At 33.9% G+C, this 15,815-nt stretch overlaps 1 protein-coding gene across 6 annotated transcripts in view; it reads right to left on the reverse strand.

The window, feature by feature from the left end:
• The window catches only part of LOC119831169 (transcription factor cwo), a 29,550-nt gene that overhangs the window by 10,388 nt on the left and 3,347 nt on the right, over positions 1-15,815 (reverse strand). For 4 of the 6 annotated variants that reach the window (XM_038354443.1, XM_038354445.1, XM_038354446.1 and 1 more), the window contains exon 2: positions 1,742-1,859. In XM_038354443.1, the coding sequence (XP_038210371.1) occupies positions 1,742-1,859 (118 nt within the window). The remainder of the gene's footprint in view (positions 1-1,741; positions 1,860-15,815) is intronic. The other 2 variants (XM_038354444.1, XM_038354448.1) reach the window with 1 other exon arrangement.

A 15,815-nucleotide genomic window follows, 5' to 3' on the forward strand; every position in this document is an offset into this window, starting at 1 on the left:
AAATATTTGAGAATCATCAAATCAACATATTTTATCCTTGCTACCTCTGTTAGCTACCACAATCGAAAGTTTCGTACCCGAAAATTATTGGGCGTCTCATCAAAATAAAGCTACTCACGGCTTATTAGCTTGATAGTAATCAAGTGCAAAAATGGGCGATGGATCCTGGACTAGAAAGGTCAGACTTCTGTGACAGTTCATGTGCAGTGTCGGAAAAACTATACTCGGAAGGGTACAATTGCTGCATTGAAAAGAAAACAGAATGAAGAACAAGCTAGTACATCAAAAATAAGTCCACCTTGTACTAGAGCTCGCGTAAGTGAATCATTTTTTTGTTTTAAAAAGTGTTGCTTATTTTGTGGCAATGAATTGAATGAAGAGCTAGAGAACAGAAAAGCACTGAAGTATAGGCGCAAAATTTTTCATGTAACAACGCTTTCATTCAAAGAAACAATCCTGAATATAGCCCAGACTCGTTCTGATCATATAGCAAAGGCAGTTATTACTCGAATTGGGTTCGAACATGATTTAGTTGCTGCCGAAGCTAAGTATCATAAAGACTGTCATAATGCCTTCTTGAGACCGACTACGGGGGGTCAAGCCGGTCGTCCTCAATCTGAAAGTACGAATCTTTTAATGGAAGAAATATTTGCACACATCGAAAATAGTGATGATTGTCAATTTTCATTGGACGAATTACAAAATATTTGCAACAATTCGTTAGATAATAGAACCATTAAGTTACGATTAAAGTTGAAGTATGGCGATAAAATTATTATAACAGAAAAGTCAGGAGCATCAACATTAATATGTTTTGCTCCAATGTTGAATCGCCAGTAGAAGAGGATTCTTACGATATAGACGGGGAGACATCTGATGCATCGCTCTTTGAACAATTTATTTGTACCCAGCAAGAAGAAGAAGAAGAAGAAGAGCAAGACAGTCTGGATTAGGTTCCATTAGAGGAGTATCTATCAGACGAATAATTTTCTCAATTTACACATTACTTACACCACTCTTGTTATTTACAATAGTACCATTTTCAATTTAATATAATAGCTTTTCAACTTAACAGAAGCACAATAGATCGTGGAATAGGCCTGCCGGGGAAACCACGTAAAAAAAAAACGCGCCATGTACACTACCTCACGGGTGGCGCGGAAACGTGTGCATATTATGAAGACTACAACTTTTTCAAGATTTTGCATCGCTGTATCTTCGAAATGGTGATTCTTAGGAAAAAATGTGTAGGAACAATTTTTATAGATAATTGCATGATGAATCATTTTTGTCTCACCTATTTTTATTATAAAACTTACCGTTTAGCTGAAAAACTCAAAAAACCGATTTTTGCAACATTTGACCTTGAATAATTTTGTTTCCACACGCCGGATTGATGTGGATAATTGACAAATTGTGTATAATAGGGTTCCCAACAATCATGCCAATTTTTAGGAAGGTGCGAATTAATGTAACCTTCAATGTCTATTTTGACTGGGCTACAAGTATAAAACAATGTAATTTGATATAAAAAAAGCAACAACATTGAGACATATCTGGTCGATTTTTGTAAGCAGGTACAAATAAATTTTGGTTTAATCTTCGTTCATTAACCACGCGTAATAAGCCTGAATTTCAATCAAGTAACCTTGTCTAAATGTTGGCTTACTAAAATCGACGAGATCATGCAAGTGTATATTAAATTTAGTAGGATAAATCGGGCATATTCAGTATAACTTGCCCTCGAGACCTTCCCCTTCTTCATGTAGGCTCCAGGATATTCGCCCTCGTCCTCCGATCGTACCGCGAAGTTGATTTGCTCGCCCCCTGCACGGCCGAAACCATCGTTGGAATTGTAACTGAAAATAAAATTTGAAAGTAAGACAAAAGAAATAGTAATGTAGACATTTTGGCGTCTTTTTTCTTGAAACTTGTCTTAATTTTTAATGCCTAAGCAGATATTTATATCTACCCTCAGATCAATTTTTAATCTGATTCCTTGTAGTCTGAGTTTTCACCTCAATATCTTGAATAAATATTTCTCAATTTGACTGTTAAATGGTTTGAGACCAGTAATTAAAGTAAAAATTAATCTGTTAAGTTGGTCTCTACCGAAATATCATAGCCTCGATTTAAGGTGGTTATGATGATTGCAAGACCATAAAAAATAGAAATAAGTTAGTTGTCTGTCTATAGCTACCCGTTTCCATTCTATAATTACTGCACTGCAAATACCAGCTGTTATTTTGTTAAATCGAACACCGTCGTATCTATCTATTAGGTTTCTTACTCCAGAAGAACTACATTTACCAATGTCATATCAATAATTCAGTACAGGCGAAACAATATGAATAAAAATTGTCAACATCTAATCATATATTCCACGTTTCGCTGGCGTCTGTTTGCGGGACGATGTATGATTTTTTGTCATGAAGCACGTGAGTCCGTTCGGATTTATCAAGGTCCTATGCAAATCGTCATATATAGCACTGTTATCGAGTGAACACCTTTTATCTATTTTAAAGTTAATAATATTCACCCAATTAGTATTACAGTAACGATTTAGGATACTCGTGTTAATTTTTTAGCAATCCTCGTATTAAATTATATACCAGGTTATTCATATCCAATTTTGTAACAATTTTCGTGCTAAATAAATGTTAAATATTACCATATATGTATTGTTTATCCCTTCTCCACTGTTATAGTCCGTTGGGAGAGAGGCGGAAGGCTAGCAGACGTTCTTTGAAAGTTCAAGAAATAAATTTCCGTTGCAATAAATTACGTCAGCGGAAGATTGATCGGATGATCGTTAATACTACGAAAAATAAGTTATGACCATTATTCAATGATAGTTTTAAAACTTAAAGTATGTGTGTAAGCATTGTCATCATATATTAGTTTATGATTGAGGAAGAGAAAAATAGCATTTTATTGATTTGGTAAATTGACGCTCGCTGGCTCATATTAGACCAGGATAGGTAATTTTGAAACATAAAAAATTATAAATAGTCTGGAATATTTTAGTGTAATATTTCATTTAGACTACGGAACCTTTAACGGTTCACGGTCGCGGTCGCGGTCTACTATATTACATTATTCTGGATAATCCACATGTACGACAACTTTATAACATACAAAATCCTCCCGACATCTTGTTATAAAAATTTATAAAGGTTAAATTCGCGGAGTCACGCGTACCACAAGGCGATGACGTACGCGTGATTCTTCCATGTGACATTATTTTCTGCACGTGGTGCATGCAGATTGGGATCATAATAATGCGTTTCTTGCGCAATGTTATTTTCATTATATCAGAATCAAGACAAGTGAATATATTTTGCACCTACGTGTACTTCGTGTACTAAGAATGTCTTTATAATAGCTTTGATTGCGTATTTTTGGAGTGCGGGTCTGAGGTTACAGATATGATATATTATCTACATTTTAATTGCATTGTTTTGCAAAAAAGCGTGTCACACGTCACCTGTTAGGTAGCCAGCCTGAAAAGACTATTTTCTTTCATGAAGGTCAAGGACAATAGAGGAACGCGTGGTGTTGGATCGACATCGCTATGTACTCTATAAATCTTATTTTTCATCTTTTCTTTTTCCTGTATGTATAGCTAAACTATACCTAGTGGTTATACTCGTGTACAGATAGCATTCGTCGTAAAACCTTGGCGTTTAATGTTTTTAAAAATTAAAAATAAATGTAAAAGAATTAACCGTACAGTATAATGTTATGAAACAAAAGTACCCTACACTACTACACATTTATTTATTATATACATAATGAAAATGCTGAGCCCATTATGTTATCCTGAACCTTGTTCTGTAACATGAAGAAGCCAAATAACAATTAACAGTTAAAAATAAAGCAAAAAGCTACCTATAAGTATAAGTAACCTTATAGGTAGCTCGATACCAAAAAATTGTAGGTAAAAAACAAAAATAAAGGTACCCGCATTATTTTAATTTTTATTGCATATAATATATGCATGTTATGTCTACTTCTAGAAGGTTCTAAATAAAATGAACGCTGCCAAAAACTTCAAAATAACAAATATTGTGAACATTAGTAACCAGTTCTTTCCAGGTCCGATAACAACACACGTGTCGAAAAGATATTATATCTTCCATTTTTGAATACGGCTAAATAGTCTCGTCCAAAATACTAAGAATGGTTATAAAATTAAACATTTCGCATATAAACTCGAAAAACAAACACGTGTTCTTACAATGTGTTACTAGATAGAAATAAGTGAACATTTATATACAAATTCATCGGAGCGAAACCTGGTATCTAAATTATTTTTCTGTGCATATATTAATATAATTTTTGAGAAGAGGGCTTTGAGGAAAAGAATATGATATCGATCGTAAAATCAGAACATTGTTAAAAATTTGTATTCTACAAAAACGGTATTATTATGCCCCCTTTCGACATATGTCACTGCTACTACGCTGTTGTTAATTTTATATAGCGTTACTTGATAATTAGATGTATTGTTCAACAAAAAAGCATTTGCCAATCCAAACTTCATTCCTGAGATAAACGCTTTCAACCAAACATATAACTTCAGCTTTCAATATACAATCCGCTTACACCCGCAATTAAAACTGAATAAAATATTGCCAGCCTATGTCAGTTAGTGAAAATGCCGCTTTGGTCCAACGATTTTTGAAATCAGTACAACATTACAAACATACATGCAAAAACACAAATGTTTCCTCTTTATAATATTAACTTACATCTATACAAATATTATAAAGCTGAAAAGTTTGTTTGTTTGAACGCACTAATCTCAGGAGATACTGGTCCGATTTGAAAAATTCTTTCAGTGTTAGATAGCCCATTTATTGAGGAAGGCTATAGGCTATATATACCACGGGCGAAGCCGGGGCATACGGCTAGTAGATTTATAAAGTTATTGGCAGTAATCAATAATCATTACGGAAACCTTTTTTCAAACTGCTTACTACAATAATTCACTCTCGTAAAAAACCTCAACTTTGCTCTTTACACCGCGTAGGTAATCAAAGACAGATTATAATTTTCACGTTAAATTGCACTAGGGTGAATGAGCACATTTGTAAAAACAAGTGTGTGACGTCATATCATCAAGTCACGTGCGAATTTACACGCGATGTCGGGTGATTAGCGAATAACTTCTTATTAAGTCGTGTGCACTGTAAAGCCTCATTAAATATTTATAAATATATGTAATTGCTGTAAGTGTTTCTTAGTAGCATATATCTATCTCGATAAAATACATTTGAAGAACAATAGGCAGGCCTCAAATTAATCTTGTTTGTAAAATTCTACCAGTTAAAAAGGGAGTTTAACGTATTCGTACTACTAGAACTGTACAAATGTACATCCTATCCTATCCTACTTATATTATAAATGCGAAAGTTTGTAAGGATGTGTGTTTGTTGCTCTTTCACGCAAAAACTACTTAGCCAATTGTAATGAAATTTGGTACGTAGATAGCTGGACAACTGGAATAACATATAGGCAACTTTTATCCCGATATTCCTACGGGATACGGACTTACTCGGGTGAAACCGCGGGGCGCGGCTAGTACTTTAATATGTATAATGATAATGATAATGAAGCCTTTTATTTCAAGTTGCATTACAAACATAATAATCTCATCACCACTGTTATAAACTACAAGTTCTTGTATTTACTACATCTGTTGTTTGAATGCTTATCTTTTTGCACAGCAACCCCTACAGGGACAGAACCACAGGCCTGTATCCTTTAATATGTATATGTCTATTATAATATTCTAAAGAGAAAACTTGTATTTTGTATGTTTGTAACATGCAAGGGAAACGGGAACTATATGGGATTAACTTCGGGACAGGCGATACTTTCCTTTGATTACGCTAGCGAAGCCGGGGCCGATATTAAGTGATAAATAAAACAATATTTAATTTAATTTATTTTTACAATTTCGCTCCATGGCTATTAGCCCAGTCAAAATAGACATTGAAGGTTACATTAATGCGCACCTTCCTAAAAATTGGCATTATTGTTGGGAACCCTATTATACACAATTTGTCAATTATCCCTGCCTATCCATGGGCCCTTATGGACACGCATGTTCCACATAAATAAGAACCAATGTCATAATAGGTCAGGACGAAAGTATTTTCGTATTGTTCATACGTTCCACCATGAGATGCCAGACCGCTGTAATCTATATAGTCCGGTCAAGTTAGCATCAAAAATAGGGGTAAGGTTACATTAATTCGCACCTTCCTAAAAATTGGCATGATTGTTGGGAACCCTATTATACACAATTTGTCAATTATCCACATCAATCCGGAGTGTGGAAAAAAATTTATTCAAGGTCAAATGTTGCAAAAATCGGTATTTTGAGTTTTTCAGCTAAACGGTAAGTTTTATAATAAAAATAGGTTCTTATTTATGTGGAACATGCGTGTCCATAAGGGCCCAGAGTTGTCGGATTCAAGAGAGAAAATCTTGTATACACCCACGGCTCCCAGACGGAAACGTGTGTTATGTGGAATACGATAAACATTAAATTCCTACACACTTATTGATTTTAAAAACTGGTATATTATAACTATTATATCGAAAAACTTATTTAATGTTACACGCCATGTTATTGCTATTTATTTGCAAGATACACGACGCAACATCATCGCAAATATATCGTTAATCCTCCTCGACTCACGTGAGCGATATTTAATGATCTCTCAATTAAGCATTTGTTACGAGTTAGCTGTTTGTTTTCGTACGTTCAATACATATTTTATAAACAAAATCTTGAATCTTGCATCAAATTGTGATTAAATTATTATTACTACACTTATCTGTAAATAAAAGGATACATATATATCGTAAATAATATATTCAGATAATTACATCAAATAACTCTGTTTATTTAAATCGTTGCATTATTCGTGTAATTATTTATTAGAAATATACGCTAACCTCTTATCACTGTCTTTATTTTCTAAGACCCAATGTCCATCTTACTGCTTGCGCGTTTCTGTTAAAATGAAAACTTTACGTGACCCGACTGATAAGAATTATTACTGCCCAGTCTCATTAAACGGTACACCAATTACTGCTAAGCATCATTTACGCTTTTTCAAATAAACAGCGAACTCATTATTCAACGTAAACGAGAAGAAAGTTAGAACTACTTACGAGTTACGGCAGCTTTATATAACCACTTATAAAATCTAATATACATTTATGTAGACCCTGACTGTTCGGCTAAGTATGTCAGTTTGTTTACCTACTAACCACGTTTAGGGCCGTGTGAGCCGCACGTGTTCTCAAGTGTGACATCAAATTGGACTGATGGTTCTATGGAGCATTACTTACTATTGCGTTGTTATGAAGAATGGTGTTCAGATTTATGAACTGTGACTGACTTATGGGAACCCATGTCTATTTTGTCTTGTATCTGTTGTTTATTGGTTTGACGCATTTTATACTACTTTTATAAATCTAAACCGTTAATTTAATGTTTCGCTTAAATAAAATAATTAATTATGAATAATTACAAGATTTCAAGATTTATCGAGAAAGACTAAAAATGTAGCTTTTGATAGCAGACGAATTTAGATGATACTATTCAATTAAACCGTTTAAAAATGCTGTATCTTACATATTGACCATGTATTGTCTTATTTCTCTCACACACAAAATGTTAGGGGTGTAGGTACCGACCGCATTATCTATCAATACTTTTGTTTAAACGCATTCCGGATAAATTTTGGGTTAAAAGGAATGCAAAAATATCCCGAAATAATTTGAAGTAGTTTAAAAAATACTGTGTTCAATAATATTATTATGCATATTTTACATTTCGCTAGTATTCAATATGTAATTTTAGTTGAAAGTTGAAATGTATACAGATACAGCAAAGTATAGACTATGTACAGTAATAATAATATAAATAAGGAGCCATATTTTCTATTTATGATATGTGTCATGTGACATGCCAGATTAACGCCTAGCGAACGTCACAGTTGCGTCACAAAGTAACATCTTCATCATCGCTCATATTTGTGTATGAGGGTTTAGGCCATAATATACCACGTTGGCCAAATGCGGGTTGGCAGATGTCATAACTCATATTCTTCACCGTTTCAAGCAGTGTTGATAACATGAAAAATCAACGCAAAATCAGTGCGGTGATTCAACTCGGTGACAAAAATCAAAAAATGCAGTGTGCAAAATCACGCACCTGCTCTCGAAACCCCCGACGTTTTCCTCGTTTCGTTTCGAGGTCCTGGTACCGAGGACCACTGGGCCACCACTGCTCGCAATTCGCAATGCGAATTTCGCATACAGAAAAGAACGCAGATAAACTAACATTCTTTCTAATTTACAACATATTGAGTAAGTATAATATTTATTTCATTCTAATCGTATTATTCTACTTATATTATAAACGTTAAAAAAATTAAGATTGGATAAAGATAGTACAGTTCCCAGACAGGTACTTAACCAAAGTTTATTTATTTATTTATTTATTTATTCTTCATTGCACTTAATTAACATTAAAGAAAAAGAAAGGAGACAAATAAAACTTACATCTAAGTACAATAGGCGGTCTTATCGCTTCTAAATTCGCGAAGTTCTAACTCTACGAAAAGTCAGGCAGCTATTATCGACATACTAGCCAGTTAAAAGTCATACGCTGAATGTAAAAACTAATATGAGTCAACACCGAGCAGCATACGACTGTGATTGCATCGGATTCGTCGCGTACGTGCCTCGGGCGACGCGACGCCCGCCAACGGCCCCGGCCGCGGCGTGGGTCGACACGTGATCTGCGCTCACGTTGCGGAGCACGAGGCGTTGCGAAAACTCGAATGCCGCTGCCGTGACGTAACCGATCCGATAACGCTCAGATAACAACGCAGGGGACGGCGATAGAATCGCTTTTACCGAATGCGTAATGGAAATCTCTCGAAAACCGCGCAAGGTCGCCGTTTAGAAAGTAACGTGTGAAGGTTGTGGGGTTTTAAATTACTAGTCGGCTCTCATTATTGATTATTGAATTAGTTATTAGGCAATCTTCACCTAGTATGATAATATTTGATAGGTGAAAGGTAAAATAAAGCTTCTTTTTGTAATAACAAAAGCATTCGTCTCTCCGTTACACCGTCCATTTCAATCAATCATTGTTCCCTGTTGACATTGGGAAATTTCCACGAGTACAATTCGATAAATTATAACCGAGATCCTTCTATGCAATGTGTATGCTGTGCCGCGTCACGTGGTTCGGGCACTGGACCGATTTAAATGTACATATATACAAAACACCTAAGTTATCATTATCAAGGTTTCCAAATTTTTAGATCACATTCGATTAAACCGAAGAAATTAGCAGATACATAGCAATAAAAGATATTGTAAAATCATGTAAAACAAACTACTCATAAATACGTACTTATATATAATTTTTAAATTTCTCTCTTTTGAATCAATAATAATGCATGCGCTTTTTACCAATTTGTGCTTTAATTTGGAGGCAACAAATGATTTTTCATAGTTTACTTCATTCGTTGGAATATTTTTCCTTTCTTCAATCATTTATTAAATTAGATACATAGTTGTTTAGCATGTGTAGTTTTGCAGACCATGACCTCGTCATCTTCAAGGCAGCCAAGTATACATGACTCATGATAATATAAATATGAATTTATTTATAACAAATCACAATAGCTTGGCAGATAACACGGTTTGGGTTGTTTTCAATCGGCAATCTCACGTGCACGCCTAAGGTAAGTACTACCGTATTTATTAATAAGACTTTCCTCTTACATCGGTATAACATAAAAAAATCGGTCAAGTGCGAGTCGGACTTACGACACTATGTTTCTATATGTTGCATATAAAAAGCTAGCCCAACGGTAAAGGAATTTGTCAACCATCCAGTTTAATATTTATGACCTAGCTAACCGTTGTTTAACCTAGATTTTTTATTATATGGTGTTATTTAGCGGCAACAAAAATAATATATCTAACAGTATGTCTGAAAATTTCAGCAGTCTAACTACCACGGTACACGAGACAGCTTAAGTGCAGACAGATACATAGACGGACGGACGGACAGACAGATTGACAGACAGACGCACAGCGAATATTTAGATAGTAGGTAATGGTCTCGTTTTGCCCTTTGCGCATATAAACGCGAACATGAGGTCCTTATAGGTGATTTTTATATATTATTATTTTTTTAAATCATTCATATTATTACAATCAATACTTACATTAGAATTCAAATTACCTGAGACCTCACAATTGCTATTAGGTCAATAAGTTGGATATAACAGAGAATACTGTTGAAGATAATGTGATTTTCTCATTAATGTTGTTACTTATCAATTCTACACGTGTAGACAGATAAGGTCAAAACAGGAAAATTTGATTTCACCATTTTGTTCCACGTAGCTATGTGTACAAGTGCAGTTAAGTATTTGGTTTGTTTAAATAGCAAATATATGCCAGCGATTGCGTTAAAGCCATTGAATAAATGTTTACTAGATCTAGAATCTATGTACACTTTATATGTATTGCTTGAAAATACTATTCGATATTTGATGGATGGTATTTACTATTTTTATAAGAAACTAGCTGCACCCGGCAAACGCTGTTCTGCCTTACTCTTATCATTTAGGGGTATGAAAAATAGATGTTGGCCGATTCTCATAGGTACCGGATAAGCACAAAAAATTTCATCAAAATCGGTCAAGCCGTTTCGGAGGAGTATGGCAACGAAAACTGTGACACGAGAATTTTATATATTAGATGAGTCTTGAAAAAGCTAAAACGTTTTGGCAACTCATCATTAGAAACATTTATTTAATATTCAAACAATTACACTCACTGTGACTCATAGTACAACTTCATGTAATAATGATTAATAAATATAAATTATCTAAAAGGTTTATTTGGAAAAAAAAAACTACAAAATCGTATGATAAATTACAGTCCTTTTAAAATATGCATTACGAAATTGGAATAGACATGCCTAACTTCTTTGTTACAATCGCTTTTTCTTAAGTTAAATGTAAAAATACAAACCGTTAAATGAAGGATGACATCTAGGTATACGTCTTTCAGAGTAAAATTTGCAGAAGTATATATATCTAGAAGATATCTATGAGGATCCGAAGTGATAACTTATAACAGTCCTACAGGCTGCAACCTCCACAAAAAGCATTAAGGTACTTTTATATATATACTTATTCTTAGTAATCCAATCACAAGCTAAAACCTCAGGATTTTAAAGTCGTGAAACATGCATAATTACGTCACTTCTCGTGATATCTATACTCAGTAACACAAGGTCGGGTTAATTGCGTGTGCTAGATAAATTCTATTTATCCTTTAAAATAGGCGATACGTGATATATAACAACGTGTGTAAATAATTACAATTCACTTGCAGACTGACCGCCTCCTTGGTACAGTGGTTAACGCGTGAGCTTAGAACCGAGGGTTCCTGGGGTCGATTCCCGGTGGGGACGCGAAAAAATAAAAAAAGGTCTCGGGTCTGGCAGGACACATAAGGCTGATCACCTACTTGTCCATAAAGAAAATCGATCAGTGAAACAGATGTATATCATGTGCCCCATTACCCCAATAGGGGACACGGGACTTCACTTTACACTTAAAGACTAGACTCGGATGTAACTACACCGTTAAATATTTCTCTAATACAATACCGACATAACTCTTTTGCAATAAAAACGCCTCAACATATATGCAGAAGGCTTCGATCAACAACACAAAAAGCAGTATTAAAATCACTTTGAAATTTGAATACACACTAAATACTTGTGATGAGCTGTTAATGAACACTATTTTTAATTATCACGCTTTCATTAGCTTTACCTGTGTTTGTAGGTTTGTTTCAGATTTCTTCAGACTCGATTTTGACCCACTTTAATTCAAACTTTGTAATACAATAATTTCATGAGTTTATCTTATGAGGATGGCCAGGATTAAATGATTTCCTTACATATACCCAGCAAGTGAGACAATTAATTAATTATAATATCATTAGAACGTGTTTTGTTTTTCTTTTATTAAATATATATTATTTTATGGTGTGATCGCCGAAAACTTCCTGAATTTTATATTGAATATAATTACAGCTATGGTTAAATAAATACAATAGTAAGTAGTAATTTTTGAGCTGATTAAATGTTAAATTATTAATAGATTTTAATATTTATAAAATTTTTATAATTTCATTCCTATTCTGATCTGAGTAACCCTTTCAATAAAATATATCGTAAGAAATAAAACCCTATCACGATTGCATTATTTTGAATCAATCGTTCATTAATTAGGGTTCCCTATACAAAGGGTAAAACGGAGTTTAAATTCTTAGCTAATTTGTACAGAGCCCGCGCGTCGCGAATCCGACTCGCACTTGATCGAGTTTTTTACACGTGTCCCCATTATCGGTTAAGATATAATCTGCTCTTGAATTGATTTATAGATGATTCACGCGAAATAGTGGCCGTTTTACGAAAAATAATGGAATTGCTAAACATCAGCTGCTAGCAATTCCCAAAAGAATTCATTAGTGACTAGAAAACGTAATTTCAAACGTATTTTATTTTACCTGAATGATTAAAAATTAAAAGAGAAAAAAAAAAACTTTATTATTATATTAAAATTAATTATAATATTAAAATGATTTAAAAAATGTCATTATGTTCTATGTCTTTAAGTACCTAATTATGTATTTAATTTATTAAAAAGCAACAATGAAAAATAATATAAAAGTTTGCAGATAAATATACTTAATATGTAGAACATGTTGCTTCTGAGAGCAGACAAAGTTGTGTCAGCTAGTTAGCTATAAGAGGAAACCAATGGCGTATCAAAGAACAATTTGGAGCGAAACATATTAAATACTAATGTACTAACAAAATAATATAATGCACCATACAAGGTGCTACAAATTTGCTTATATTAATTAATTATCTCTAACTATAACGAAAATACTAATGGGTTGTCATAAAATTGTGATAAAATGTACAAAATAAGTAAATAATTATTACAAATAGAATTTGTTGATAAGAAATGCAATGGAAATGTTTTGCTTTTATTTAAAATAGTGATTGTACAAGCCATGGCTGCGTAGTCACGTTTTCATCCATGCTTCATAGTCTATCTCGTTCTATCGCATCATGCGTACCTGGTTGATATGCTTTTCTCTCTTTTGCACTTGTGTCACACTTCACTATGTGTTATAGTGACCAGTGGAGGCCACGTCACATCGGTTACGTACATTGTATGTTGTTATGGTAGAGATATTGTTCATTTCCATGAACATTGAATATTTATAGTCTAATTTTTGCTAAATATAGAATGGCTTTTTATGCATGAATTATATTAACAGAGTTCTTATTACTCAAACAATTCTGTTATTTGTGACATAAAATAGTTGCTGATGATGACCATTTTTTAATACGGTAAAAATCATATACCATTCAGCTCACGTATTTTCTGATCATGGATAGTTTAAAATGCATGTTTAGTAAGTAGTGTAAGAAATATATTAAGCAAAGAGAGATTCGTACTATTCTTTTACACACCCCAACTACACATAAACAACTGATTACCAGTACGGTATCGAGCTCATGCAAAGATAAGCTGTAAAAAATAAGCACCTTCTATCCGGTTGACTTCGTTCAAGTCAGGCGACACAAACGTGACAGCGCTACAGAGGTGTGTGTAACGTAACATGTAAACAGCTTTGTTTGTGTGTACCGTCACATTTCGCGCGGCGTGTGGAGGCCGGCGCGTGCACCCCCCCGCCCCGCTCCACTCCGAGTCACGTGTTTCACGACGTCTGCTGCTATTTTCGCAGGGCGCTTTCGCCGCAACCACGAATTTATGCCGATATATTGCATCGCACGGATTTATTTTCTGTTTTTTTTTTTTTGAAGTTATTATAATACAGTTCTAAAAGTACTATATATTATTACAGTAGGAAATAATGATTATTCAATAATTAAACTATATTTTAATATTCACCTATACTAATTATACTGTAGTGTTTCTAATTATACGTTAAAATTTAGGCAGTAATCAAGCCAAATAAAATTTTACTGCACTTTACCTATATTTAAAACTATTTCACTAAAAAAAAACTAACACAGGGTGCAGGTCAAAACGTGAGAGTTCTTTTAGAGTGTAGGTAGGTAGTATACTAAAACTACTTATTACATATAAGATACTGTTTTAGCTACTACTTAATAGGGCCTTTATTGGACATAGACACGTGTAGCAAAATATTGTGCAATTACAAAACAGAATTAAATAACTTGATTTAATGAATAACGATTGGAAATTTCCTGTGTTCTTTGGGTAGACATGAAATTTGGTTTTATGTAACTTTTAAAGTAAGTGTATATATTTTAATTTTTTTTAAATATTTATAGGTATATGTATTTTAAATTTTTAAAGTATACAGCTTATAAATTACCTACTGAACGTGAAACCGGAAATTTTAAACTTAAGGTTTTATTTTTATGCAGAAAATTTTTTAGATGTGGTAGGTTTAGAGGCAGTAGTTCTTGTACTTATTATTCTGTGGTACAGTGGCTTGTAATTTTGTAGATACTTCCGTACCTTTATGATGCTATGAAATAAGCAAATCGAAAATACATATTATCAACATGAATAATCGCTTTCATTTATCAGACCACATTATAAATTTGAATTTATCAAAAGATCGGAATTTGGAAAAGTAGAAATATAAAAAAGAAGAATTTATCGGACATAAAAATATAGATATCAGTTATAAAATTCGTATCTCCTTATAAATATATTGCAAAAATCATAATTATTAAATTAAAGAAAATAAATGTGGGAGGAGTTGGCGTGAAATATACATCTACTCACTCGGTAAAAAATATAGCTACTGGGTTTATTTTCGTAAGTAGTGGGAGCCGGAGCCCGGTATCCTTTTCTTACCCTTCCAACTCCTTTCTTTATCCCAGACCTTGTAAGTTAGGATATTTTTTTTTTGCAGAGACGTAAGACGACCTACCAGCTCCTTTGCCGATTGTGACATAAGAAATAAATCTGCTCATTCAAATAAACACGGCAACAAAACAGTGAAACATAACGTCATGAGAAAGCCAATATATCGAAGAATCAAAAGTTCGACATTTGACATCTACCAACCCCCACCGTGGTGGTTTATGGTCTGAACCACCATAGTTAGCCTTTATCCCTGCAGACGGAACTAATATAATGATGATGATCATAATTATAAGACTATAAACAATTGTCAGTAATTGAAGTTGGTAGCATAATGTTTCTGTTTTCTATTTGAAAGGGTTTATAACAGACTAGATGCTCGTCCCGGCTCCGCCTGGATAAACACAAACACAATTTCATTGCAATCGATTCAGTAGTTTTTGCGTGAAAGAGCATCAAACACACACACATCCGTACAAACTTTCGCATTTATAATATTAGTAGGACTAGTAGGATTAGTAGGATACGATAGGATAGCCTTCCTCAATAAATGGTCTATCTAACACTGAAAGAATTTTTCAAATCGGACCAGTAGTTCCTGAGATTAGTGCGTTCAAACAAACAAACTCTTCAGCTTCATAATATTAATATAGATTACTAGCTGTGCCCCGCGGTTTCACCCGCGTAAGTCCGTATCCCGTAGGAATATCGGAATAAAAAGATGCCTTTTTTTTTTATGGCAGGGCAAGCAAAGGAGCAGGTGGGCCACCTGATGTTAAATGGTCACCACCGCCCATAAACACT

The sequence above is a fragment of the Zerene cesonia genome, chromosome 13, assembly GCF_012273895.1.
Source record: "Zerene cesonia ecotype Mississippi chromosome 13, Zerene_cesonia_1.1, whole genome shotgun sequence".
Classification (NCBI taxonomy): Eukaryota; Metazoa; Arthropoda; class Insecta; order Lepidoptera; family Pieridae; genus Zerene; species Zerene cesonia.